Below are 27970 nucleotides of genomic sequence, written 5' to 3' on the forward strand. Positions count from 1 at the left end.
GCGGGGCCAACGGGCGGGGGCAGCGCCGCGGGGGCGGCCGCCATATTGGGGCGCGCTGGGGCCGGCGGAGACTGACAGGAGGAGGCGGAGCGGGGCCGGGCCGGGCCGGGTCGGGCGGGCAGGCAGGCAGGCAGGTAGGGCTGGCGGGCGGTGGGGTCGCGGCCCCAGGCCGGTAGCGCGGCGCGGGGTGGGCTGCGCCCAGCCCCCGGGGGTGCGGGCCTGTGGGCCTGGGGCGGGGCCGGGCCCGCGGAGGGGCCGGGCCGGGCGGGGCGGGCCCGGCTGCGGGGTGGGGGCAGCTGCTGCCCGGCGCGGCTCGGGGCCCGGCCGAGGGTGCCCTCCCTCCGCGGGCGCTGCTGGGGTGTCCTGGCCCGAGCCCGGGCCCCGAGGGGCGGCGGCGGTGGTGGTGGTGGTGGTGGTGGCGGCGGCGGCCTCCCGGCCTTTGGGCCTGCCCCGCGGCCGGAGCCGGGGGCGGTTAGCGAGCGGTGCCGGTGCCTCGCCCTCCCGAGGGCCCCTCCCCCGCTCCAGCCGTGGCTCCGTCAGACCGGCGGGACGGGAGTTAGCCTCCGCCGGGTAAGCGGTGGTCCCGGCGCCGCGGACGCCTCTGGCGGGGCCGGGGCCGGCTCGTGCCGCCGTTACTGCGCTGTGCCTTTACCGCTCCCGCGCACCGGGCGCCTTTGCTAACGGACATCGTGCGGCCGGAGCCCCGGGGGCTTGCATAGCCCCCGTCCGCCCGCAGCGGCCTCGGGCTCTTGTCGCAGACCCTTTCTCGGGCCAGGCGTACCGAGAGCCAGCGGGCAGTGCAGCTGCTGCATCCTCACCCGTTCTTGCCTTCGTGATCAGATTGATAACGTGAACGCTGGCCAAGATTTGGGTGGCGTGGGCTCTGGTACTAACGAGAACTACCGAGCAGTGACAGAAACTTTTCTCAGAAGTCACCTGTTTATGCACAGCACGAGTTGGTGATGTGCTGTTGTCCAGCTGATGGCTTTTTGGGTGTCTGAGGGAGCCGAATACCACTGTGTCCTTCGTTAGGGTTTTCTTAACATGTGGTTGACGTTTTGCAAGTGGAAGCAGGGCGTACGTTCAGCAAGTTGCAGGCTTGAGGTCTTAAAAGTCCAAACTGAGCACCCTCCAGGCATGGTGAGAGGGCAGGCATTCTGCTGGTGGAGCCGTTACGGCATGGCGAGGTCTGTTCGGTCATGTTGGAGTCACCTGTCAAAGGTGTCGTAGGCTTTATTACATGGGTGATTGGTTTTTTTCCTTGATTTGCAGCTCTCTTGAAGGTGTTGTGCTCATTTTGTTGTGAAGTGCTGATTCTTACTGAGTTAGTGTTTTTAATGATGCTAGCCTAGTATTTTATGCTAAAGGTTCTTCACAGAGCAGCTCCCCTGCTGGCAACAATATCTCATATTAAAGACTGACTTTTTTTTTTTTTTGATACAGAAGCAGAATTTTCTTGGGCTGTTGACTGAAGCTGCTGCGTTTTCTAAATTCTATGACTTTCCTTTGTGGGTTGACCAGGGCACCATTGCACCTTCAGTAGCTTAAATTTTACGATGAAGCAGACTTTTGAATCGCCTGGCTGTTTCAGTAAAGCTCCATGGACAAGGCTGCTGCTGAATTTTTAATCTTGGCTTTTAGTGCACTGACTTCTGATAATGCTTCCGATAAAGTAGACCTTTTATCTAGACCTGATGCTCTTAGCTGTTTGTACTCCATTTTGAGATGTAAGATAATTGGACGACCGTATTCTGTGAATTTTTGTGGTTTTTTGAAGGGAAACTGAATGTTATTAAAGTTAGTAGGTTTATGAAAAATTGCCATGCTCAGAGTGTATAAACTACTAAAAAAAAAGGCAAAAAAAAAAAAAAAGCCCTGAAGGTTTTGTAAAACATTACAAAATGCATACAGCAGCCTTTCTCTTGTGCTTCCATCTACTCCTAAGTAAGTCCTCTTTATGTCTAGGTTGCCTAACATGGAAAAACTCCACCCTTAGACCCCCTATCCCTAAGGTCCAAGTACTTCATCCATCCCCACTTCCTTCTTACTAAACGCTTCGTGGTATGCAGAATAAATAAATGAGTAAATATCTTCTAGGTAATCACCAAAATGAGCACCATCATATGGTGGTTGATGAGCAGCCAAAAGCAGAACCTCCATTTCTCCTGCCTGTCCAGTGACTTGTCCAAAATGTGTGTTTATGTGGGGAAAAACTGCCATCAGGTGACAACAGAAACAGAAGAGCTGCTGCTGCAATCTGCCCTCTGCTTTCTCAGCCAGCTGCTCCACGGAGGCCAGCAACTGCCAGTAGCTCAGCCCTCATGTCCGAGGGGAGATTCAGTGTTGAGGTAGTACGGAGAAACTGTGTGGATTTTCTGATCGTTCCCCCGCCTCGTGAGTTGGGAAGGGTAGCTGCATCCAGGCGTATCAGTTTGGCACAGGTTACATCATGGGCTGAGGTGAAATCTCAAAGCAGAACGTGGCAAGGTTAATGTGTATCCCCTCTTTGCCAAGGAGTAACTTAAGGAAATTGTACCCAACTCTTTCCCCAGCATACCTGTTCTCTGGCACCTGCAGAAAGGGGTAGTGTCTCGTGCCCACTCTGCCTGAGTGCAGAGTCACAGCCGGCAGGAACCTGTTGCATTACATTTGCAGGAGCAGCGGAGCAAATGGGAGTAGCAGAACTTGTTCGGCACTTGGTATTTCTCAAGCATGATCTGCCAGAGCTGAACCTGATCTTTCACTCGGCCTTCAGAGCTTTAATCGAGCCTTTGTAACAGCCAGAGAGAAAGAGGTGTTCAAACGCTACCTTTAACCCAGGTACCTTTGCTAATTGTCACATCTGCCTCTTATTTCTTTTGCTTTCATAATAGATCAACCTCTTATGAGACTTTCTGTTAATTAGATGTAGAGATTGCCTTTTGACCCACAGGCAAGAGGTGACACAGAGGTGACCCCTCACTGAGCACGCACTACGTTTTAACGTTCTATGTATTTCCCAGCATATGGCTTCCTGCACTGCTGAAGACTTTGTACTTTTTTTCGGATTCCCTGGGAGCAGGCGTGGCCCTCCTATTTATGGAGCAGCATGGTGAAAAGATGAAATAATCTCTACTTGCAGGCAATAAAAAGGGTTTTAATGGTGATGATTTTCTGAGAAATCGTCTGCTGAGTACACAATTGTCATGTCTGCTTAGATAAACCCTGTGCTCCTAACAGACTTCTGTGTGCTGCAGTGAGATGTGTATTGAATGAAAACGTCATCTGTGAAGGTAAAGTAATAAACCTACAATTCTCCTAACTTACTAAAAGCTGTCTGAAGCAAACCTGGAACCCCCTCAGCTAGGGGCCTGGCTGCTGCATGGGTACAACAGTGGAGGGAGCTGCCGACTCTTGACAGTCTGATCTCTGTAATTGACCGTCACACTTATATTTGAGTCTTGAGTTGAACAGTTGAAAACGTACTTGTCTTTTGAGTGCAGCGCTGCAGGCTTGACTCTGTCGGCTTCCCTTCTTTTCTTCCAGTTGTGGAGAGAAGGGGGATTTAGGAAGAATACCTGTGCTGAAAGCGATGGTAATATCTGAGCATCATCTTTGTAGAAAAGGCAGCAATAGCAATGTTCTTGGTAGGCTTCCTGGAGCGTTCCCTGCAGGTGAGGGCTTGCATCTAAGAGCAACGATTTTGTGTATGAAAATCCTGGTGAAAATTTTTTTTTTTTTGTAATGGTGTACTGAGAAGATTTATTAGTGGAGGGGGGGTGTTTATTTTTTGTAAAGACTCTTCCAAAGACAGAGATTTTGCTGTTTCTGAAGGTGTTACAACCCTGAGTTTCTGCTGGCATGTGGAAGTCCATGCCACGTCCAGAGCTCTTTGTCATGAATACCTCATCCTTGGCTCACGCAGGCTTCCTGCAGCACTCTGCGACCTGAGCGTCCTAAATTGGTGCCGTTGCCCTGTGGTTTGCTAGTCAGAGTTCCTGTCATCCTGGTAGGACTGTACGTTGCTTTGGAAAGGTAGACACAAAGCCTTCAGTTAGCTTCAGAAGCGGGCTTGGAGGGCTGTGGCAAGTCTTGTAGCTTGCCTGTGAGCGCAGGTAGAGGTGCAGTGAGTTGCAGAAAGTCAAACATTTGTCACCTCCAGTCTGAATTACAGGTTGGGCCCTTGCCCGTGAGGAAAGGGTGATGTTTTCTGACACTGGAGGTGAAAGGAGGCGCAGATAGCTGTGCATACCACTCATCTCCTAAGCTTAGTATGCAATTGCAGCATCTCGAGCTTCTATACTACTGTTACAAACTGGGAGGCTAAGTGCAGACAAGAGACGAAAACAACGTCTTGGCTATGCCTTTGAGCCACTTTGCCTTTCAAATCAAACTTGAATTCAGTTTGCGCCTATTGCTGGTCACCTTAAAGTTGGCATTTTTTGAATAGGGGCATTCTCAAGCTGATGGTAGCAAGCGTATAAAGGGGTTTGCGAGCTCCCTGGGCAGGAAGTGCTTGTTTGCAGGATGCTTTGGAAAGGCAGAAATAACATGGATTTTTGCAGGACCTTCCTTCAGCGAAGAGTAGTCGCCTACATATTAAGCTCTGAAATACACTGATGCAACGTGATGGTTCTTGCAGTAATACAGGGTCTTGGTTTATTGGTGGAGTATTGAATCTCTCTGCAGCCTTCAAGAGTTGAGGCTTAGGGGTGGAGATCTTGTCTGTCACCATAACACTGAAGTAATTCTGTCATTGCTGTTAATGCGGTCGCTGTGCAATACCTAGCTGTGAACAATCTTCTCTGATGAGTGCAAGGCAACAAAGTTTGTATTTTGTTTTGAAATAAAGCTTTACCTGCTTCCATTGTATAGGGAATACTTTTGTAAATGGTTAATTTTATAAATGCTTTTCACGCTAATACCTTAGTAAGTCGTTGGATAAGAAGTTGCATACTTGTAGTTTTAAAAAGGTAAATATTGGTAAAACTTACACAAGGCTTTAACATTTTGTACTACTGCTGTTTTTGAAAGGAGGCTAGTTACTTAAAAGGATTGGTTGTTTGGCATAATGTGTAAACTCTGTTCCTCTGGGTTAAATGTGGATGAGCTCTTCTTCAGGTTGGCCAAGCACAGAGGATCTTGCTCCTTGTCAACGTCCGCTTTAGCGCTGTGAAGCTGGCTTTAGTGTTCTGGATGCGTTTGTAATAGGCTTCACTATTACATAGCAAAAATGCTGTGTTTTAGCTCCCCCTCCCCTCACTTATAGCTTGTTCAAAAGTCTGGGAAATAGAAGAATCCATAACTAGAAATACTCTTACAATACTCCAGGTTGAGGTGGAGGTGCTGCTTACTAAAGCAGGAGAAAACATCTGCCCTTTGGGGCCAAGTTAGTTTTTTGTCATCTTGGTGAGCCAAACCGGCGTGTGCCATGGCCAGGCGAGGGCTGGAGTTGGCACAAAGGGGTGCAGGGCTCTTTAGCTGGCATGGATAGGTGGACTACCATTTCTGTTGCCAGCTGAGATCTTTAACTTGTTGGTTTGCAAGTGTTGCCAAGTAATAGGTTTTAGATGAATCATTGGAAGATGAAAACTTTGACTTTGGGGAAGCAGGACATCTGGGTTTGATTTCAAATCCTGCCGCTCATGACGTAAAGGACTAAGTACTTGTTTGCTCCATCCTTTTCCCCTTGGTAAATTATGGGGCTCTTCCTGAGAGCTTATAAATATTCAGCACCAGAATAATGACATGTTTTTACCTCAAAACCTGTGCCAGGCCAAAAAAGAAGGTAGCATCTCTGGTTTTGGGTAGGCTCTTGCTAACTCTAAATTTTGGGGCTGTTTGGGGCTTAGTAGTAAATAAGACCCAAACAACCCTTTTCAGGCTTCAGATGCTTCAAAACCAAGGATCAATATTACATTAATTGTATCTGAATTACCAAGACATCCTCTACCCCTTTTGTCCCTGTCTAAATTTGGAAATACATTTAGTTTTTACATTTAAAAGTTCTCCTGCCTTTGGTATTCTCAGAGTCTCTCCCTTTCATCAGCACCTCTAATGTTTAACACTTACCCAATTACCTTCCAGTTTGAAGAAGGGCACAAACGATTTCTAGAACAAAAAAGGGTCAGGGATTGTCCAGCTCTTGCTCTGCTTGGGTAGGCCACGTCTTGAATTGACAGAGCCAACACAGCCTATGTTTGTTACCACAACTTCAAGACTTGCTGAAAAATCCAAATAGGCACAGGCTGCCTCTCAAACAACAGAGAAACAATTTTGCAAAATAACTGCATTCATTTCCTTGCCAACCCTGGCATTCTGCATGCTGGCTTATTAAAAACAGATCCATACCAAGAAAAAACATTTAAGTATTTGAATATATTAAGTTTGGGTCAAGAAAAAGAACAGAACGCACTTGTTCAGCACCCTAACTTTGCCTAGAAGTATTGTTCTAAAAGTAATATGAACTGTGATAAAATCCAGCCAATTCAGAGATAGGACGTAAGGTGCATGAAGCAAATACAGTCAGTCAGAATACAAATTCTTCCCTAGGAAGCAAAAAAACTCCACCAAACCCCACCTTTCTTCTCCAAGCATGAACTACGTAATTGGTAACAAAATAATATCCAAAAAGAGTATGTAACACATAGCTCCTGGAGATCTTTTATTTCTTCAACTGAAAGAGAACTTACAGTGCACATACTCCCAGTCCTTATGGCAAAGCCTTTCTTACTTGCTTCAGGAGAAATGAAAAACCCACCCACTTCCCACAAACAAATTTAAGGTTAGCAAGGGCCTACCCAAAACCAGAGATGCTACCTTCTCTTTGGGCCTGTATTTAGTAGCACAGGTTTTGAGGTAAAAACATGTCATTATTCAGGTATTGAATATTTATTGCCATGTTCTGCCTATGCAGTCTCTTCTGTTATTTGCTCTGTGTATGCTGTATTTCTGATTAGAAGTTGTAGTCGAAATTTGTACAGATGGGAACTCAAATGAAAAGCTCTAAAAGCAAATGTGTTTCATATCCAGATTTAAAAATGTCACGTTGCTGTGTAACCAGATCTAGATCTCTCACGAATACTGTGCTGAGCTGTTTTGGGAGGACACTTCTAATGTGTGGTGTTCCCCAGCTGAATCACGCTCCTTGTGTGGGTTCTGCAAGCTTATCTGTCTTATTCATGGTGTTAAAACACAAAACAAACAAACAAAAAAAAGGGGGTGGGGGCATTTTGTTGAAATGCTTGGTTTGAGAGGTTCTGTTAACCTCTAAGGTAGATTTGGTAGATCACGAGTAGGTGAGGATAGTGGTAAGTACACTACAAAATGAGGGAGTGTTTGACATGGGATGCACCGATTTTTTTTTATTTTTTTTTTTTTAAACCTCCTTTGTCAATAACATCGCAGACTTTTCTAACTTTTCACTTACCATAATGCCATCTCAGACTCTTCACTTCATTTGGTGGAAGCTGATTACTGTTAAATTTGGTAGCTTTCTCCAGTTTTGCCTCTGAAAGAACATATGGGAGAAATGTATTAAATTAAAAAAGAAAAAAAGCTTGGGGGAGGAGGTGGCAGAGGTAAGCAGGTGTACTCAGAAACAGCTTGGCACTATCTATTTCAGGGATGCTCCTGTAAAAGTGTTGGCATGCTTAATGGCAAGGAAGAAAAGGCCTCTGCATTTCAGCATTTGTAAGAAGTCCAAGTTTCAGTACTAACAAATGGCTTAGATAAAAGGAAAGTAGCTCTGCTAGCTAACAGATGACTGTAGTCCAGAGTTTGTGTGCTTTATCTCGCTTTCGAGCTAATTTCATAGAATATTGTAATACTTAATCACATCTCACTGGATTACAGTATGTGCTGCTGTACCCCTCTTAGCTCGGTAACTTGCCTCCAATTTTTAATGGTAAACCTGGGTAGGTTTTCTGTTCTTGGAAGTAAACCTTTTCACAGCAAACCTTACCTGCTGGTGGAGGAAGCTGAAGGCAGTTCGTGGCAGGCCCTGAGCGTGGCAGCATGTAGCTCGTCCCTGGACAGCTTTCTCCCAGCACAGCCATTTGTGTGCGGTTGCCTCCTGGATTTTGCCACAAGTTTGTATCTCAAGGCAACTCCGTTTGTGTAGCTGGGATTCCGGCCAGATGCAGGAGTAAATGTTTATACAGTAACAGGGAATCAAAATCCCTTTACATTCTGCATGGCTTCCAGATGCCTATGTATTGTGGGGATTTTTTTGTGTGGCATGTGTTAGATTCTACCTTTCCCTTTGGAGATGTTTATCTTGGGTTGAAAGACCACCTTGGCACGTCTCTTCTGGCTTTGGCGTTTTTGTGTCAGCATGAGCTGTGGACAAAGCATGAGGTGTGTGTGAGTTGGGGAGGTTGGGCACTAACGATGCGGGTCCATGCCCTTCAGAGCTTGGAGAAGGGCTGTGACTACATATCCTCGCCGAAGTGTTAGCTAATTTTTTTTATTGATGCATGGTGTAATCTAGCCAGCCAAATCTAGGCTATGAAGCAGCCCTGTCCTAAAACATATGCTTGAAAGATGCTTAACATTGCTTATAGACTGTATAGCCATAAGTGAGCTAGCTTTATGCTAGCCAAGAGGAATATTTGGGACAGCACCGACATCAGACATTGAATGTTAACCCAGGGGGCTACCTAGTCCACAGCTACCTGTGTTCCTGCAGTGTGTGGTACTAAGTCTGCAGTGCTTCTAACATGGCTAAAAGCATCCCAACCAGCTTCAGTGTAGTGGTGTGTGCTGCTATTGTGTCTCTGGCCTGAGGTATGGATCTGGCTGTGGTGGGATAGGCTGTAGGTGTCTGGTTTTTCCATGCCCAGCTACTGAAGGGTTGCTAAACTGTGCTGCTGCAGTTCATGTGAACAGGCTGGGTTTGAATATCACAGTCTGCTCCAGTTGTGCTGGTTGCCTGCTGAGGTCCTGTCAGACACAAAATGCTGGTTGCCTGCTCATGTGAATCAGCAACCAAGGGCAATAATACGGAAGAACGCTTTCATTAGCAGCCCTGTGCTGTGCTGTATCACAAGCTTGATACCAATGGTCTGGATAGGAAAAGTGGTCTCAAGTTTAAAGAACAGGCTTAGGAGATTCTGAAGGAGCTGCTTCTATGGGAAGGGGTATAATATTTTGGTGTTTGTCTTCCCCTGTCTGTTGCAGCAGACTAATTGCTGATTGGACTTCATGAACATAAACTCCTGAGCCTGCTGAACTTCCCAGCCCCTCTGCTTTCCACCATGGACCAGGATTATGAGAGACGTCTCCTACGCCAAATCAACATCCAGAATGAAAACACAATGCCGTGTGTAAGTATGAATGGGCTATACAAATGGTCTTAGTCTGACTGTTAAGTTGTTGTCTGTCTTGCCTGTGACTGTTTTCACTTGAGCTTTTGAAAGATATGGGACCTCTTTGAAGCAGACCTTAGTCTTTTGTTGGGCTGTGAGCAGGTGTGACTTCCTGAGCTGCTCTAGGAATAACTGAACAACTTGACTTCAACAAAGCTTTTGAATATATTAACTCAGTTCAGGTTGCAAAAAGGAATTAAGATATTTTTATATAGCTCAGTAATGCCTTTTCACTAAATAATCTCAGTAAGTATATGTGGAACATAGAAAATTGGGGTCTAACAAACAAATAAACAAACTGCAGGGCTTGACGAGAGAGAGTGAGTCCAGCAGAGGCCACCAAGATAGTCGGGGGGCTGGAGCAGGAAGATGGTGAGACCTGTGTTGCTCAGCCTGGAGGAGATGAGGCTCAGGAGGGGTGAAATTGTCGCTTTCAACTAACTGGTGGGTGGTGATGGAGAAAATGGACTCAGACTCTCTTCAGAGGTATACAGTGGAAGGGTTAGAGGCAATGGATGCAAGCTGCAACAGGGGAAATTCCAGTTAGATATTAGGAAAAAATGTTCACAGTGAGGGCATCCAAACACTGCAGCAGGGAACTTGTGGGGTCATTGTCCTTGGAGATACTGAAAACTCAACTGGGTGAGGCAATGACCTTCAATGTAACTTTGAAATTAGCCTTGTTCTGAGCTGGGGTCCTTTCCAACATAAATTATTCTATGAAAAAGAATGTGACTGCAGTTGAGGAGTCTGCTGCTCACCCTGCAAGCAGTCTGCCCCACTCCAGCCTTCCATGTGTTTGCCTTGACAATGTCAGCTTCAGAAGGAGCAGTGAGAAAGAGGCTGTTTAATTGCTTCTTTTGACAGACGTTCCTGTGACAGTTGGACTCTGACGTGCTTACTAGTTCTGTTAAGGGGATAAACTGATGCTTGGCTCTTCTACTTAGGCATATTCAGCTTTGACAAGATTTCATTGATGTTTTTCAGACCCCTGCTGTGATCAACAATTGTTGGTGTGTGTGTCTTATTCTTCAATTCAGGTGGCAGAGATGAGAAGAACCCTGACGCCTTCCAATTCTCCGATGTCTTCTCCCAGTAAGCATGGTGACAGATTCATTCCCTCGAGAGCTGGGGCCAACTGGAGCATCAACTTCCACAGAATAAATGTAAGTTTTGCTCCGCTCTTCTACAGCTCAGTCTTGGAACTGAGGAAATGGTGCATTTTGTTTTGGTTGGCATAATTGCTCTGCTTATCTTCTGCACCATGGTCTTCTGCTGCCCCAAAAGAGTTCCTTTGAATGCATGTCTTCAAACAGGCTGCCCCTGTGGTCCAGGAGATTTCTTCGTTTGTTACCTTAACATATATCGTGAGGTTTCTGTATGGTGATAACATGTTTCTCCCTTTCAGGAAAACGAAAAATCTCCAAGTCAAAACAGAAAAGCAAAGGATGCTACATCGGACAATGGCAAAGGTGAGACCACCTTTCTACCACTTGTTCACTTGTGCCACACCTGTAGCTTTTATTTCAAACTGTTGACAAGTTTGGAAATCAAGGCAACACTGGCACTTTCGTGCTTATGCAAAAACTCATGCTGCTGTTTTAGGAAATGACCGCATCATGCAAGTGAATACCAGGTCACCTCAATAGGCTTCTGACAAGCGTCTGGGAAGCAAGAGGCTATTTGTATCTCTTGATTTATTGTGCCATGGAAGCACTTCCCTGATGGAGTGGAAGGAGGGGAAGCTTGCTGCTAATCTTGATTCCAGACTGGGGACCCAGGCTTATTAAGAGGCCCTGCGAATGTACAAGTCAGGCAGACGTGATCCTGCCACTCCCTGCAGAGCTGTTTGCAGCTTCAGAGTCCCCTGCCTAAGTGCTTGTTTGGGTTCACAGATGGTCTTGCTTACTCTGCCTTGCTGAAGAATGAACTCTTAGGAGCAGGGATTGAGAAGGTGCAAGACCCACAGACGGAAGACAGGAGGCTTCAGCCGTCCACCCCGGAGAAGAAGTCTCTTTTCACTGTGAGTTGGTTACTTTGCATTAAAACCAATGGAGGTTGCACGTGTGCGTCACAGCAGCAAAGCACGCAGTTCTGCCAGGTCACTAGTGCAAGTGAGTTAGCGTTGTGGCTTGACTAAGATAAGCTGTTGATAACAAAATTTGGTGGCCTGTAAACAACATAATTATCTGCAGCAAGCTACGTACTTCCCATTTCTGTACTGGCAGGGAAGCTAAGTTGGAACCAAGCTTTTTTGGACAGTGTGGTAAATCACCAAATCGAGCTTTTGGACTTTGGTGGAGATGAGGGTTTTTTTGTATGGTTCTAGAGCACCTGGGGAAGGGAGGAACTGAAAAGTCTGGAAAATCTGACTGTGCGTGTTGAGGTTAGCTAGGCATTGGGCACCAGTGTGTGTTGTTAGTGATCCCCTAGGTCTTGGGCATGCTGGGGTTCTTACTAGATGTGTTTTCTTTATGCAGTATTCGCTCAGCACAAAACGCTCTAGTCCAGATGATGGCAACGAGGTCTCACCGTATTCCCTGTCTCCTGTCAGCAACAAAAGGTAATACTGATTCTCCATGGACTGCAGGAAGAGAAGGTTGGGACAGAGAATCCAGTGAGGTTCTCTAGGGCTTCTTTCTAAGGCACCCAGGATTGCAATGTGAATTGGTTTTGGAAATCTGGGGAGATAACAAGTAGGGACAGTCAAGTTCCAAGAGTTTCTGCAGGTGCCTAACCTGCCTAGATACTTAATATGTCTTGGCCAGCTTTCAGTAGTCAGTTTACCTTTTTGCTCCCTACCTCCTTTATAGAAGCAGAACCTAATTCCTTCCAGTCTCACCTGCTGGAAAGAATTTTACGACCTCTGTGTCTGTGCATTTCTAGAGAAAAGCAGGTACGCTTTAAAGAGCGGCTACATCTGTGTCTACCATCTGCCATGACATGCAAGATCCTGTAGTTGTTTTTGTATCTGTTCTTGTAAATAGTCAGAAGCTGCTAAGATCACCTCGAAAACCAACTCGGAAAATCTCAAAGATTCCTTTCAAAGTGCTGGATGCCCCAGAGTTGCAGGACGACTTCTACCTGAACCTGGTGGACTGGTCCTCTCTTAATGTCCTCAGCGTTGGCCTTGGGACTTGTGTTTACCTATGGAGCGCTTGTACTAGCCAGGTAAGTGATCATCAGTGTCTGGAGAGTGAAGTACCTGTTGCCATGGGTCTCTTCCAGTTGTAGCATCTTTCAGAGCTATGGAATGTGCTGTGTGAAGGATTCAGCACTTGTAATGCTCTGTCCCAAACTAGGTACTAGTCTGTGAGACAGCTAACGGTGTAGTATGACAATAACAAGTGTTTCTTGCATTCTGTCCTACTTTCAAGGTAACCCGACTGTGTGATCTCTCTGTGGAAGGAGATTCTGTAACATCTGTGGGCTGGTCAGAACGGGTCAGTATAACGTTGTCAACAATGATAGCTGAAATGCTTGTCATTTAGACACTATCATTGTAGCTGTACAGCTCTTCCTCACAGGCTTTAACTTCTTGGGTCATTTTCCTGTATTTCCCCAAACTCCCTGTATGCATCACAAGTCAAATGTGATTTCCTGTCTGCGCTATTTTTCTCTGCTAAATGAGAGGGGATAGAGTGCAACCTCTTGTATCTTAAGGTTCTCAAGGCGTTTGCTAAGAGGTGTGGGAGGGAGAAAGAGCCAGTTTGTTTCTCCAACTCTTGACAATAAAATGTTACAATAAATATGTTCCAGCCAGGCTGCTTGGCCCTCTCAGTAGGGAAAAGATGTAAGATGGAAGAACTCTGGATGCTTTCCATCTTGTGGGATTTATCTCAAGTCTCTTCCTCAGCTTCTAGCTTTTGTTTTATGTCTGCCTTGACTGGCCTTACTGATCATGGTTTTCTGTTTGTCTAGGGGAACTTGGTAGCTGTTGGCACTCACAAGGGCTTTGTACAGATCTGGGATGCAGCTGCAGGAAAAAAGCTCTCCATGCTAGAGGGGCACACAGCCAGAGTTGGTAAGGAGGTGGGAGGCAGAGGTTTCACATGGTTTGTTTCTTCATGACTGAACTTTTTCCTTGTAAGCAAGGGATCTGCTTGAAACAGCAGAACTTAAAAAGTACCAGAATTTATATTTATCCCCTGCTATGTCTTGAGCAGTCTTCAAAATATTATCATCTAGTAATTGTGGTGTTCTGATCTTGGGTGTGGTGGTGTTTGAGTATTGCAGCAGGTGTTTCCTCCATGTCTGAGGCATTTTAGGTTTGGTTACAACATCTTTTTTCAGTGCCACTGGCTTCCGGTTTCAGCCCTGCAGGCAGGCTGCTTTACACTGAGATTTCCAGTTCCCTTATTCTGCGGGGTATATTTCTTTTTTGCTCAGAGGTGTTGTGAATCTGAATGCTGGAGTGAGATTTGGGAAGTCAAGGCACCTTCCAAGTTCTATTTCTGTGCTTTGCTGCACTGTGAAATGGCATTAGTGATACCTTCAGTAAGTTCGTGCAGGTTAATCTTTCTTTGTACGCTATTCTAGGACTTCAGACAGTGGATATAAGGGAGGTCCCTAAGCACTGATTTTTTTGTTGTTGTTGTTAAAACCTTGGCAACTGTGGTGGCTGTGTTCTGCCTACCTGCTCGCGCAGGACTCCCACAACATACTCTTATGCTCTGCCTGCGTTACAGGTGCCTTGGCATGGAACGCAGACCAGCTCTCTTCTGGGAGTCGAGACAGGATGATCCTTCAGAGGGACATCCGCACCCCACCCCTCCAGTCTGAGCGGCGGCTCCAGGGCCACAGGCAGGAGGTCTGTGGGCTCAAATGGTCTACAGACCACCAGCTCCTGGCCTCTGGAGGAAATGATAATAAGGTATAGTACTTCCAAGGAGTCATGTGAAGCACAATGTCTCTAGGTCTTCACCAAGAAATGTCTGAGCCCCGATCTTTAAAGATATTCAGCCTCTCTGAAATGGGCTTTTGTTTCAGTTGTTGGACTGTGTCGAAGCATAAATCATGCTAAGCTTCTACTTGGTCTCCTCTCTCTAATAAAATTAAAAAGGCAGATTTAATTTTGCTTCTGTATTTGGCTAATTAAATCTATAGCTTCACTCAGGGGTTTGAGTTCAACAAAGCTACTGCTGCGCTGTACTTCCTGACTTTGTTTAGGTAGCATCTAGTCAAGTTTGTTGCAATAATGTTTATGTATGCAGAAGGAAACGGTGTTTAGAGCTATCTAAGTTCTAATACCTATAATGCAGGCTTGTAGTTCACTGAGCACCATATGGAAGAAGCATCTGTTATGGAGAAGCAGTGTTCAGAGCCCTTTGGAGTGGGTTGCTAGGTAGTGAATTTGCCCAGTGTCTGCATGACAGCGTGGTTGTACAGAGTTCCTCCTGCTCAGAATAACTTCTAATGAGCTCGAGCGTATTTCTAAATGTGTTCTGGAATAATGCAGCCATAAAGACAAAAGAAGGGTTTGAGTTCATGTTCAGTGACACTGTGTCTTTGGCTTCATAAGCTTACCTTAAGGACTGTTAGCTTCCTTGTGGCCCAGTGGTAGAATGGCTCCTCAGTTGAGTGTGGTGGCAGGGTGGGACTGGCTTCAGGGCTGCAAGTGCAGAGTGGAGATGTGTGTGCTTGGGCAGAGCTGTGGGAAATCATCTTGTTGCCCAACTGCCCTCATAAGTCCCGGTGCAACGTTGTGGCTTGTGGGTGCTGGGGACACATGACTGCAGCGCAAATTCGATCACCTCTCTCCTCTTTGCCAGCTCCTTGTCTGGAATCACTCCAGCCTGAGTCCTGTCCAACAATACACAGAGCATCTTGCAGCAGTAAAAGCTATTGCCTGGTCTCCACACCAGCATGGACTCCTTGCCTCTGGTGGTGGGACAGCTGACCGCTGCATACGCTTCTGGAACACGCTCACCGGGCAGCCTTTGCAGTGCATCGACACTGGGTCGCAAGTGTGCAACCTGGCCTGGTCGAAACACGCCAACGAGCTAGTAAGTTCCTCCCTGTGCAGTCCTGCTCCTGAGCTGTCTTGTGTTAGGAAGCATGATGCATATTTCCCTCTCCCCTTTCAGGTGAGTACCCATGGATACTCGCAGAACCAGATCCTCGTCTGGAAATACCCCTCGTTAACTCAAGTAGCAAAGCTAACAGGGCACTCGTACCGAGTCTTATATCTGGTAAGCAATGGCCACATCTCTGAAAACTTCTGTAGCTGCTCATCTGGCTGTGCATGTGCTGAGATAAGACCCAAAGCTGCAGTGCCAGTGGCACTGTAAGCTGCCTGTAGTCTAGGTGGAGATATGAATGCTGCCCTAGAAGCAATGAAAAACACTCTGTATCTGGTTTCCTTGCCTGCGAGGGATACTTTGATTTGCTGCTATGGAAATGTGAGGCTTTATTAATGAATAGCAGAGCCTGCCAAAACTCTTCTGAGGAAGCACAAGCATCTCTTCTTCTTCCCTTAAGACTTGTACGCTTTTTCACTGGTGACTGCCAGCAGGGGAAGAATTTGATGCTTTCAGTCCTCCTAATTTGTCATTAAAATGCTTGGTGCAGTTAATCCACATTGATCTCGTACCTGCTTTGTTACTGTTACGTAGGGCTTTCAGCGGGTTCATAACAGAGATGATAAATGTGCTGGTAACTGTTTTGTGAGGTAGATTCCAATGTAAGTGACTAATAGAGCTGGCAAACGCCAGTCATATCACACTTCCCGCCTTAACACATATTTATAATCTGGAGAGGAATAGCCTCAATTACAAATGGCTTGGATTTCTTAACACAAGAATCCTTTTTATGATTATTCCACCCATGTGTTCCATAGCTGCATAAGTAAGATGCAAGTGCTCGAATTGGCACCTACTGAGACTGAATAAGGCACATGAAAGCAGAGGTAGTTGTTTGGTTTCTCACTGCCAGCCAAGTAGGAAGGAGAGTTGAATATCTCTCATGCATTCCAATGAAGATTTGTTTTCAACCTCAATAATGTAACAGATGCTAAAGGTTGCTCTCTCTTGGCCTTAGGCGATGTCCCCTGATGGGGAGGCCATAGTTACAGGAGCTGGAGACGAAACCTTGCGCTTCTGGAACGTCTTCAGTAAAACTCGCTCGACAAAGGTAAGGATGCATTGTGTGGATGGCTGCAGCTGTGTCCTGCAGGAGGCTCAGCCTTTGGGGGTGAATTCAGTCCAAGTTTGTTCTGCTGCCTTGCCTCTGATCTATTCACCATATCCTGCAGATCAAGGGCTGGATGCAGCGAAGGGTTAAACTTTGCTGAGATATAAAGGGATTTGTAGTCATCCAATGATATAAAAGGTTGCCTCTCTGTGCCCAAGGCAGTGTGGCACAACATCCTTCTGGCTGTTACAGGGCTGCTGAACGTAGCAGCATTTCAGGGAGCTCACCCCGAGCCCACCATCTTCCCTCTAGCATGCTGCTATGAACTGACCTGGTCCTCAGAGATTATTATCCCCTAGCTCCTTAGGAAACTGCTTAAAATGGTGGCTTGGATGGAAAAGGGATCGTGGATGCTGCCACTGACAACTCACCATCACGGAAAGCAGGTTGTGCCAGATGCTCCGAGAGCTTTTCTGGGTGTCTGGCAGAGGCAGTGGACAATGGCAGAGAGATCTTAAGGAATGAGCTTCAGGGATTTGGTGTTGCTCACTGCTGCTTGTCCCCCTGGTTTCTGACGGCTCTGGGGTACGGCTTTGTGCAAAGCTGCGGGAGTGGCATGCTTGCCTGCCATGCTCCTTGTCAGCAGTTGGAAAAAACCCATGGGAATATTTATGGTATTGGACTTTGAATGGTGAGCTCAGATCATGCCCTGAGCTAGAGATACCTCACCAGATTAGCAGTTGGGTTTTTTGGTTTGGTTTTTTTGGGTTTTGTTTTTAAAAAAAAAAGGCACTCTGCAGCACAATTGTGGAGTACTTAGAACCTGCTTTGTCTTTTCTTGTCAGGAGTCTGTATCCGTTCTCAACCTCTTTACCAGGATACGATAAACCCCATAAACTGTGACCCAGGAGACTACAGCCTGACATACCAGGATAAAACCACTACCTTGGTGTGCATGGAACCCCAAACGATCAGCCAGAAGGGGAGGGAGTGCCAGTGGGACTGGAGGACGGACCCAACAGATGCTAATTAAATACGTGCTTGTGAACCACGCTGGGCAGCATTTGGGATGGGGTTGGGGAGGGGAGGGAACTGCCAAAGGTTTACGGATTCATCCTTCATAAAGGGAAACGGGTACAAGAGAAATGTTAAACCAGCATCCTCCCACCCTCGTGTTGTATACTGGAGAAAACATGTATGACATGGATCGTTGAGACCAGACCAAGGCCATCCCAGCTGCTGTGTTGTCCCCTCTTGGGAGAGATGAGAGTATCTTTGCCTATGCGGGAACAGGTTTAACGTGCTGCTCTGGGTCCCCCTGTTCTTGGATGGACATCTTTGGAGGTAGGAGCCAGCCAGACTAGTTCAATACAACTGGTGCAAGGTGGCTAGGCTCCAGGCTGGGCGTTAGCCTCTCTGATTATCTAAGGGCATTTTTTTGTAGCCTGGTATCCCCATTACATGAAGAAACTGGAGAACTGCTTATTTTCCTTTTTTTGTTTGTTTGATTGGTTGGGTTTTTTCCCCAATAGGTACTGTAGTACTTGATACAATCATTCCTGTAAGATGGCTTGATTTTTGGCACGCTTGACAGCTGCCTTCAAACAAATACATTTTTGGGCTCTAAACTTTGGAGATGACTTGAAGAGGCTCCACCTCAGAGGGAGCACATTCAGAAAGTTCTGAAATTGCTATTGCATGTTCTGGGCTGATCCTTTTAGTTAACAGAAAGGAAAAACAATGGCTTTAAAAAAGAAAAATACCAACCAACAACCACCGTGCATGTGGAGCTTCCCACAGTGCCATTTGTGGCAGGCTGGTTGCTCTGGAGTCTTCCTGAGGACAAAAGCAGTTGAGATGCGTTTGAGAAACAAAACAACTCATGTAGATCTGTTTTTTGGAGAGAGCATGGCCTCTTCTGGCTGGAAGGGGGGAAACACCACGTCTGGGCGAGAGGGGGGGTTCTTTCTCTAAAGCAAGGAAGAAGTGTTGCTGTTTTTTATCTCCAAGTCAAAGCCAGGGACCTGTTGTTGTTGTTTTTTTGGTTTTGGTTTGTTTGTTTGTTTTTTAAGTTGTCTGGGAAGAGAGTGCCTGCTTGTGTGTTTGGAGCCTCTGTGATGAGTGCCGTGGGATGTGACGCAAAGCACTTGTGTGTATGTGTTGCTTTTAATTTAAAGAGAAGCTGTTATGCTCGCAGCAGCCTGTTCCTGTCTTACTTTGTACATGTGCCAGTGCTCTCCCTGCCGTGCGCCTGGCTCCTGCCTGCCTCCTGCCCTCTCTAGTTCACTGGGATGTGAGTGCTGTTTCCTGTTCGCCTTTGGATTTTCCTGGCTGTGTATATAGACCTTGACCTGTTCTCTGTAGAGTGCATAGGCAATACTTTTCTCTCTTTTTTTTTTTTTCCCCCCCCTTTGTTTTTTTTTCCTTCTTTCCCTGAAACCAGACTGTACGGGTGGTGGTGGGAATATGATTGTCTCTCCCCAGTGCCACTGTTATCCTTAGGGCGAGCTTCGGAGGTGTAGGAAGGCTGGTGCGGAGAGAGGCAGTGAGGTGCCATTCTGTTCACCACAGCCTTGACCGCGTGTGCCGTTACACCAGTGCCTGGATCAGGCTCTGGGTGCTACCTCTGCGTGTCGCAGGTACTTGGACGCACTCATGAGGAGCTCGTGTGCCGGGAGCTCGCCGCTCCTTAGCAGGCTGGCAGCACTGAGCCTCCAAAGCCCAAACTGGCAGCTACATAGTCATCTTACAGCCTCACTTGCCTCCAAAATGTAATTTCAATGTAATTTCTGAAATGTGGTTTCAACACAACTACTTTATTGTAGTTCTTGCTGCAGGAGCACGGGGCTTGGTTTAAAAATTGTCTGATGGCCTCCTAGCCCTCTCTTCTTGCTTGTTACATTCACTGGCACAGTTAAAATTCATCATGTGGAAGGAGCACCGCAAAGCACTGAGGAGTTGTTAAAATTCAGTCAGAGTTGGCAAGCAGGTTTGAAGTGAAAGGCCACCCACAGCAAGATGTAGTCTGTCACAGGTGTCTGTCCTGTCGGGCAGCAGAGCCCGGGGACGGGGGTGTTTACACCAGGGCTGGAGGTGGTTGGTAGCTGCTGCTGTGGACTTTCTTGTCTGTTGTGGATTGTCTGCTGCCTAAATCCCAACATGCAGATCCCCAGGAGATGCTGCTTTCTCCTCCAGGAAGAAAGAGATGGTTGGGGGGGGGACGGGGACACGGACACGAGGTCTCAGCCGTGGGGTGGTTGGTTTCACACTGGTTTGTGCCCATTCTGGAGCAGGAGGAGGAGGAGGAGGGAGCCAGGCACCCCAGCCGCGGCGTGGAGCGGCACGGGGCGAGCGTGGCAGCTGTCCCGGCACTCCTGCAGGGATGGTGGATGGAGGGGTGGCCTTGCCTCTCGCCCTGCGACATGGGTGCTTTCCCCAGAGGAGTCCCAGGAGCTGCTGGGGCAGTGGGCAGCGCTGTCTGGGCACGCGTGGCCTGTGCTGCATCCGCAGCTCGGTGCTCCCTGCTCTGCCAGCATCCAGCTGCACCCCCGGGCGCTGGGGGGGGGAACACGGCCCCCTCGTTGCTCTGTCCCTGCATCGCGCTCTTCTCTTGCCGGGGACTTTCACAAACCACATCTCCTACTTTTCTCACTTTGGAGCTGCTTTGGGAGCAGGTTGGCTCATTGTGACTTCTCCCATCATGCTTGGCAGGGAGGGCTAGTGATTTCCAAGCCATGGCTGATCTGCGGCTGAGCGAATTGGCTAACGAGCATGGCGAGAACGAGCTGTTCAGATTGACTTAGCTGTTCAGGCATGGCACAAACTCCTTCCTCCACCCCGCTCAGAGCTGCCAAGGCAGGAGTGGAGTTCCCAGAAGTGCTCTCTGCAGGTCTTCCACTGCAAGGGTGTGTGTTGGTGGCTGGGTGTGTGCGTCTCGGCTCATGCCGGCGAGCGGTGTGATTGCTGTGGGCTGGCTGGAGTGTGCTGCGGTGTGTTAAATGGGGAAAAGAGCAAAGCTAATGTAAGCTTCTGTTTTCAGTGTGTGACCCGCAAGTGCTGAACCATGCGGGTGGGTTGAGCAAAGGGTCCTCCCAGAGTTTGTGTGATAAAGTCTGCGACCTTGTGGCATTGTTATATATAAGGCATCATATGGTGGGGAAAAAAAAAAAAAATAGAGCGTTGTAACTTTTCCATGTAAAGCAATCTAACTGGCATTAAACAAGTTGTGAATTTATGTCTCTCGGGCTTGGTGGCTCCACTTCGCTTTTCCACAGTGAGGTGAGGGGTGCAGCGAGTCCCTGGGCCCTCTGGAGCTGCCCTCCGGGGTTCAAAGGCCCTGGGGTCCCCGCAGCTGCTGCCCCTGGTGCTGGAAGTGGCAGCTTTCTCAGCGCAAGTCTTGCCTGCTGTATTGCTCCCGCCTGCCGGCTCCTGTTTGCTTTCCCACTGCTGGAAAAGCAGGGAGGTGCAGCCCCAGCCCTCCCTGCCTTGTCCCTGTTCCCCTCTGTGGGGCAGGAAGGGATCGAAGGTGCCCCTGCCCTGGTGCAGATCCCCACAGCCTCCCCTGCCTCGGTGTGGGGCAGTTGCCGGGCGCCAGTTCGGCACTGTTTGCGCCAGGGCGGCTGCGGCGAGGCCGTGGGCAGCACCAGGCATGGAGCTGGGGGAGCACAGACCCTGGGTCCTGCAGAGTACCCTCGAGACAGAGTTCCCGTTGCCCCTGTACAGGTAGGACCCTCGCCTGGGGGAGGAGAAACCCCTGCCCCTTCCCTGGGAGCCTGAGTCCTGTGCCATGGCTGTGCCTCAGTTTCCCTGGGGTGGAGGAGGGAGGGCTGCCAGCAGGGATCTGGCTGTGGGAGAATGTGGCAGCTTTTCTGCTGACCTTACTGGCTTGGTCCCACCGGCTGGGGGGGAGTGCCCAGCCCCCCACCCCCCGTCCAGCCCCATCAGATCCCGCTGCCTTTAAGGGTGTCCAACCAGTGGTGCACAGCCCTGTACCCCCACACATGTCCCCTGCCCTGCTTGAGCCCTGGGAGGCTGCTGGTGAGGGCATGAAGCCCTGACAGCTCCCTCCCATCCCCAGCGACCAGTATATAACGCTGTGGGGGCCACGCCAGGCCCCCCTGCTGAAGCAGGCCGTGTGCTGGAAGACCACCCCCATAGGCTGGGATGCCGTGGGGCAGAGCTGGTCCACGGGGCTGAACAGCAGGAACGAGGAGGTGGAGGACCCCTGGTATGCCCTCGCCTCCAGCATCGCCCACCGCCGCTGGGAGCGGGCCCACGCTGGCTGGGGGGAGCGGGATCCCCTGCCCCCAGGTACACGGAGCTGAGCTGGGGGGTTGAGGTGGGGGAGGTTGGGGGATGGATGGCACAGGGAACTGGGATGAGAAAAAAGCGGGGCAAGGAGCTGTCAGTGCCTCAGTTTAAGCACCTTGGGGGTGGGGGGGGAAGCCCCAGGGACCCCTCAACCAAACCAGGACAGGGTTGAGCTGAAGGGCTTCGGGCTGGGGGGACCCTGCTGCGGGGTGCAGGTCCTGCTGTGCCACTTTCCCAGCTCTGCTCCCCACCCCCAGCTTATGCCCAGCACCTGCGGGAAGTGGCCTGGTGGGACCCCGTTGTCCCTGCTGTGTACCTGGGACCCTGCACCCGCTGGGGACCCTTCCTCTGGCAGGAGAGACCCATCCTGGGGAAGGAGTATGGTAAGAGCTGGGGGGGCCTGGCTGGCTGCAGGGCCCTGGGGCCCCCAGCTGTGCCCTCTCTCACCCCCTTCCCCTCTGCTTCCCAGTTGTCACCCACAGCCAGAGCCCCCGGGCACAGGGGGGCAGCTCAGGGTACGTCCCTGCGCTTTCTTTCTGCTGCCCCCTCCTCACCACCCGGGACATCAGCACCTGGAGCCTCCTCTACCACCAGCCCTCCACCCACCAGTAAAAGCCACTGGTCCTGCTGCTGTCCTGGCCTGTTCCTGGGGTGCAGGGAGGGGATGGGGGGGGACAGGGGACACTGGTTGGTGCTTGTCCTGTGGCATCTGCCCTGGCAGGGTGCTGACCACCCCAGCCCACAAATCCTGCTCAGGGTCGGGGAGCTCACAGCCTCCCTCTGCTTGTCCCAAGGAATAAGGCAGCCACGTGTCCTTGGGGAAGGGGCAATGCAGGGCCCTCTCCAGCCCAGCGTGCTCCCAGAAGGGGGTCACATCTTTATTAATAGAATAGTCTGTCCCTTTGCCCCTGCCTTGCCTGGCACCAGGTCCCCCTCTGCCTGCCACCCCCGTTGGCAGGGAGGGCTAGGGACGGGTGGGTGGTGGGTACCTGACCCCAGTCAGACCGTGTGCTTCTCTCTGCCCCCGGGGGAGCTGCCCACGTTCCTCCTGCTGCTGCTCAGGGTGAGGAGACACGGGGGGGATCGAGATGGAGCCCCACAGCTTGTGTGGGCTCCCCAGGTATATTGCGGGGGGCTGGAAGGTACTTGGTGATGGAGCTCCCAGCTGTTCCCCCGAGAGGCAGAGGAAGGGCTCAGAGCAGCCCCTGAGCCCGTCCCCCCAGCTGGGGCGATGGCTGGGTCCTTGCTGGCCTCATGTCTTGTACCTGGAGAGGGGGAGGCAGGGTGAAGGGGGGGGTCCCTGCTGCACTGGGGACAGAGGGGCCCCTGGCCCCTGCCACTCACTGCTGTGACAGGTTGAGGTCTGGCCTAGCCTCCACCGATGCCAGCTGCTGCTCCAGTTCCGTGATGCGCAGACCGATGTACATCGAGGACAGCAGCAGGGTCGTCATCCTGGGGGACAGGCCGGCATCAGGCACAGGGATTACAGCCGTGTGGAGGGACGGGGCAAGAACAGGGCTGCGGCTGGGCTCCTGTGTGCTCGCCCTGGGGACGCGGTGGCCGGGCCAGTGCGGGTGCCCAAAGGGGAGTGGGGGAACCCTGGGCTGCCAGTGTCACACTGGAGAGCCTGCCTGTGCCGGGGTGCAGCGGGGATTGGGACCCGGGGGGTGTCCTGAAGCCCCGAGATGCAGGAGCGGGGCCTGGGAACTCACAGCAGCAGGTAGATGAGGAGGACGGTGTTGAGGAGGCTCAGCTGTGCGGTGATCTGGGCCCATAGCGTGGTGTGGGGTCCCCCTGCCAGGGTGAGGTGGCGTCAGTGCTGGGGCTGCTGAGAGCCTCAGCCTGGCCCCCATGGTCGGGTCTGCCCGGGGCTGGGTGCCAGCCCTGGGATCAAGCCCCAGCAGCATCCCCCTCCCCAGGGCCCCCTGACCCACCCCAGAAGCTGCGTGGCTTTGCCAAGGGCACCCGCTCACTGCTGCTCAGAGCCAGCGCCGTCACCTCTTCATCCTCCTCCTCCGCTTGCCTTGGCGTTGGGCTCAGCCCATCTGCGTGCAACCAGGAGACATCTGATGAGCACCCCAGGACCAGGAGGGAACTGGGGGGTCCTGGGGACCCAGCGGAGCACACTGGATCAGAAGGAGCTGATCCTGTGCTCCCCAATGCTGTGGAAGATGCTGTTTAGGTGGCCAAGGGGTGTGTGGTCCCTCCTGGACCATGTGTGGCTGGGGAGGCGAAGCAGAGCCGAGAGACGTCAGTGGCGCAGAAATGCAGGCGAGGACACATGTGCTTGCACAAGCAGGGCTGCAAGTATGCGAGGGGGGGCTGTGGGGCAGCAGCTCACCCAGAGGCTCCTGGAGGCTGTCAGGCTCTGGGTTACTCTGCTCCAGGTCTGACTGGCTTGAGGTCTGAAAAAGGACAAGCCCCAGCTGTGGTACAGGTCCCCAAGGCACCCACCCCACAGTAATGGGGACATGTATGGGACCCCATGGGACTTGTGCCAGCCCTGAGGAGGGAGCCCTGAGGGTCCTGGGGTCTGTGCTGGCCTGGCCTGGGGCTTTTCAACTCCACATTTCTCCTGGAAGCCTTCCCAGGGGGCAGGCACCCACGCAGTGTGGGCTGCCGCCACTGCATCCGTACCCCTCCCAGCCCAGGGGGCCAGGGCTGTGCCTCCTGCTGACCATTTCTCGGCCTTACCAGAGGCTTCCTAAGGATTTCCTCATTGCTCAGAGAGGCCAGAGCGCTCCAGCTGTTGTCCTGGACAAGGAGGGATAAAAGGGAGTGCTGGGGGTGCCAGTCTCCCCCACAGCCCTACGATGGAGGAGACAGAGCCCCTGTGTGCCCGGCCCCCAGTCTGGCACAGTGCATACCTGCAGGTGTTTGCAGACTGACTTCAGGAGCTGGTACGTGGCCTCCCGCCGGCGCAGTGACACAAAAAGGAACTGCCGGGGAGCGGGAAAGTGGTTTGCACCAGGGCTGCTCCCTCGGTCATGGCCCAGAGCCCACTGACCACAGGGACCAGGACACCCCAAATAGCCCCGGGCTGAGCTGCCCCACTCCCAGCACCATCCCTGTCCCCACTCCTACCTTCTCCCCCTCGGCAGTGCGGATGCTGAGTGCGTTGGGCACCAGGAGCGCCGTGTTGGTCTTCTTGAAGGCTGAGATGGAGGTGACAGGGACCACAGCCTGTGCCAGGGGGGACCAGGCAGCATCACCGTGTCCCTGGCTGCTGCCTGTGCCCCCCGCCAGAGCCACTGGCCCCGCACCCGTCCCCACCCCACCTTGATGTCCTTGAGCAGGAGGCTGGAGTGGAAGCAGACGTGGTGGGAGGTGATGTAGAGGCGGCCATGGTAGGGCACCTCTCTCTGCCAGGCGCAGGAGAAGCAGGCCAGCAGCTCTTCCCGCTCAGCGAGCTCCCCGAAGGCTTTGCGGTAACTTGCGGTGCGCTTGCTGAGCTGCGGGGGAGGCCGGGGCATGGGGCTGGCATGGCGTGGTGCTTGGGGCAGAGCCCTGGCACCACAGGCACCCTGCAGCCCCCCGCTCCGTCACCGCCTCTGCCACGAAACCAGGATGGGCCTTCCCTCGGCACCTGCCCCGCAGAAAGCATCCTGCCGGGACCGTGGCGCTGGGGCTGGGGGTACCCTCCTGAGCCCTGTGCCTTGAGACTCACCGACGGGGACGGGTTTCCCTGCCTGCCTGTGGCCACTGCAGCCTGCTCTGTGTCCGTGCAGAAGGAGGGGTCACAGGTTTTGGATCTGGGAGGAAGCAGCAGGCAGGGATGAGCTGCAGGGCTGCCTGCAGACCCAGCTGTGCACACACATGGCCTTTGTGCCATCTCACCCGGGCAAGAGCACGGCTGTGCCGGACTGGTGGGAGGTGAGGGCTGGGGTGCGGGGACGTGTCCCCGGCAAGGTGCAGAACCCACCTGGTGAGCACAGGGTGCCCCAGCCGGGTGCCGGTGCTGCTCCTCTCCTCCAGGCTCTGCCACTGCTTCTCCACCAGCCCCCCCCTTCCGCTCCTCCTCAGCTTCCCCAGCATGAAGGCTGAGTCCGACACGCAGCTGGGGGAGATGGGGCAGGTTAGGGGGGGATAGTCCCCATGCTGCCCATCCCCTTAGCACAGCAGCTCCCATGACGGTGTCACCAGCCAGTCCCTCTCCCAGAGGGGACGTGGCTCAGTTCCTGCTGGGACCAGGAGAGCAAAGCCCACCTGGTCACACGAGTGCTCCTCTCCGTGACACAGTTTCCGCAGCAGCACAGCCCTGCCCGGCAGCGGGGAGAACCCAGCAGCCCGTAGGCAGCAGTGCCGGCAGCGGGGCAGTGGTTAGTCCCTGCCTGCTGCCCCACGGCCCCGGAGGGAGCGGCACAATTACCGTCCCACCAGCCAGCTCCGGGGAAAAGCCGCACCCCTGTCCTTGCGGCCTCCCCAGCACAGAGGCCCCAAACCCAGCGCCAGGAGCCACCCGGACCCTGTCCCGCCAGCCTGCACCCCATCCTGGCGGGAGGGACGGCGTGTGCCAGGGCGGATGCCGGGTCCCCAGGGGCGGCCAGGCCAGCTCTGCTGCCGGCTTGCGGGTGGGAACTGGGGTGTGATGGCCCCTGGGTCCCTCCCGGTGCTCGGAGCGAGGCTGCATGGCCCCGCTGGCTCCGTAGGGGACGGGAAGAAGGCTCAGCTGCCAGATCCACATGCGGGCAGCAGAGCACCCTCGCCGGGGCAGCTCCTGCCCAGTCCACACCATACCTGGTGGCGAGCACAGCCGAGCCCTCCTGTCCCGTCCAGCCTGCCCCACGGCCTGGCTCGTATCCCGCTCCCACTCGCACTCCTTCCAGAGCCGTTCCCAGCCCGCAGCTGCCTCTTCCTCCTCTTCCCGCTGGCGAGGAAGGGCGGGCAGGCGGGGCCGGGACTGGCCGCAGCAGGTTTGCAGGGAGGCGTCGGGGCAAATACCAACCCAGGGCTGGCTGGGTGGGAGCCCGCAACGCTGAGCCCAGGGCGCCTGGGGGTCTGCAAAGGGGTGAATGGATACCATCGCCGCCACGGCATGGCCTGGGGAGGGCCACGCACCCTGGCTCCCAGTGGGATGTGGGAAGCCGTCCCGCCACCAGGCCTGTCTGCCCATCTCCCCGGGCTTGTGGGCTGGGGGGCTTCTGCACAGGGAGTCCCTCAGGTGTGCCAAGTGCCAGCAGGGTGATGCTGGCACCAGCCCACGTGTCCCCCTGGCAGTGGGAGTCCCATGGGGCAGCCTGAGGGGTGGAAAGGGGCACTAAGCAGCTGCAGACCTGCCCACCCTGGGGGGGGGGGGGATCCCTGGCCATGGCCCTCTGCATCCTCTGGAGCAGTGTGGTGCAGGACCCCCACCGGGGGGGGAGTGTTAAAAAACAGCCCCAGGTGTGGCTGTGGTGAGCAGAGCTGCCTCTCCAGTGTCTCCCACCTGCGCTGCCCTGAAAGGGGGCCGCACAGCACCCGAATGAGCACCCGGTGGGTGAAAGTGTGCTCTGCAGGCACCTCTGTGACCACAGCCCTCGGGGAGGGGAGTTCAGCTGTCCCCAAGACAAGCTGCAAATGCATCCCCCTCCCAGGCAGAGTTGACAGCCGGAGCAGCGCACTCCGCAATCCTATGGGCACCCTGCAGCATTGCCCGCCCGGTGCCCATTCCCCACTTCCAGCCCCACAAGCAGAGGCTCCCTCGTGCCCTCCCCAGGCAGTCCTGCAGGGCAAATCTCGCCACCGGTTCCCCTGGGGTCTCTGTTGCGGGACAGAAGGTTGCTCCCAGAGGCCAAGCCCAAGGCAGGGGCAGAGTGCTGAGAAAAGTGGGGAAGGGGTGAGACCACGCTGGGGGGCTGAGCAGAGCCGAGGGTCCAGGTGGCCAGTTGGGGAGAGGCCTTCACCCTCCCCGTGGGGTGCTGGGACATGTACCAAGGCCACCCAGCCCTGGCCCCCGCCCTGGCTCAGCCCTTGCTCTCTGGACTGGGGCTGATAAAGCCTTCCCAGAACCCTGGCTGGCTGTGGGTAACAGCCATAAACCCTGTGCACAGCACAGTGTGCCATGACAGCGCTGCGTGGGGTGCTGCAGCCCTCATCCCCCCCAGCTCCGTCCCCTCCCCAGCACTCTGGGCACATACGGTGTGTCACCAACTGCACTCGCCCCCACACCCCCCGTCACATGCACTCAGCCCCCCCTTACACGC

At 52.3% G+C, this 27970-nt stretch overlaps 3 protein-coding genes across 3 annotated transcripts; 2 read left to right on the forward strand and 1 right to left on the reverse strand.

The window, feature by feature from the left end:
* Positions 1–35: 35 nt before the first annotated feature.
* Positions 36–20712, forward strand: FZR1 (fizzy and cell division cycle 20 related 1). Its single transcript, XM_052801186.1, has 14 exons — positions 36–134; positions 9160–9305; positions 10388–10513; positions 10756–10819; positions 11243–11370; positions 11828–11910; positions 12335–12518; positions 12725–12790; positions 13269–13371; positions 14036–14220; positions 15119–15352; positions 15434–15538; positions 16386–16478; positions 17324–20712. The coding sequence occupies exons 2-14, from the start codon at positions 9237–9239 to the stop codon at positions 17363–17365; spliced, it is 1482 nt and encodes a 493-aa protein (XP_052657146.1). The 5' UTR covers positions 36–134; positions 9160–9236; the 3' UTR covers positions 17366–20712.
* A 203-nt stretch (positions 20713–20915) lies between these two features.
* Positions 20916–22400, forward strand: TEKTIP1 (tektin bundle interacting protein 1). Its single transcript, XM_052802444.1, has 4 exons — positions 20916–21200; positions 21556–21788; positions 22046–22171; positions 22258–22400. Exons 1-4 carry the CDS (start codon positions 21127–21129, stop codon positions 22398–22400), a joined length of 576 nt encoding a protein of 191 aa, XP_052658404.1. The 5' UTR covers positions 20916–21126.
* A 232-nt stretch (positions 22401–22632) lies between these two features.
* Positions 22633–27849, reverse strand: LOC128148538 (uncharacterized). Its single transcript, XM_052802455.1, is given in 12 exon segments — positions 22633–23053; positions 23133–23240; positions 23501–23582; positions 23723–23833; positions 24130–24193; positions 24483–24542; positions 24656–24727; positions 24873–24971; positions 25067–25240; positions 25456–25540; positions 25711–25867; positions 25870–27849. Coding segments are annotated over 12 exon segments (2265 nt in total). The 5' UTR covers positions 27110–27849; the 3' UTR covers positions 22633–23040.
* Positions 27850–27970: the final 121 nt, after the last annotated feature.

Source organism: Harpia harpyja, chromosome 11 (assembly GCF_026419915.1).
Source record: "Harpia harpyja isolate bHarHar1 chromosome 11, bHarHar1 primary haplotype, whole genome shotgun sequence".
Classification (NCBI taxonomy): domain Eukaryota; kingdom Metazoa; phylum Chordata; class Aves; order Accipitriformes; family Accipitridae; genus Harpia; species Harpia harpyja.

Bases quoted from the DNA above. Each gene is read 5' to 3' on its own strand.
- FZR1 (XM_052801186.1), top strand. From the start codon at position 9,237: ATGGACCAGGATTATGAGAGACGTCTCCTACGCCAAATCAACATCCAG. The intron at 10,514-10,755 runs GTAAGTTTTGCT...TCTCCCTTTCAG, and splicing joins TCAACTTCCACAGAATAAAT to GAAAACGAAAAATCTCCAAG. The intron at 12,519-12,724 runs GTAAGTGATCAT...CCTACTTTCAAG, and splicing joins GGAGCGCTTGTACTAGCCAG to GTAACCCGACTGTGTGATCT.
- TEKTIP1 (XM_052802444.1), top strand. From the start codon at position 21,127: ATGGAGCTGGGGGAGCACAGACCCTGGGTCCTGCAGAGTACCCTCGAG. The intron at 21,789-22,045 runs GTACACGGAGCT...CCCCACCCCCAG, and splicing joins GCGGGATCCCCTGCCCCCAG to CTTATGCCCAGCACCTGCGG. The intron at 22,172-22,257 runs GTAAGAGCTGGG...TCTGCTTCCCAG, and splicing joins CATCCTGGGGAAGGAGTATG to TTGTCACCCACAGCCAGAGC.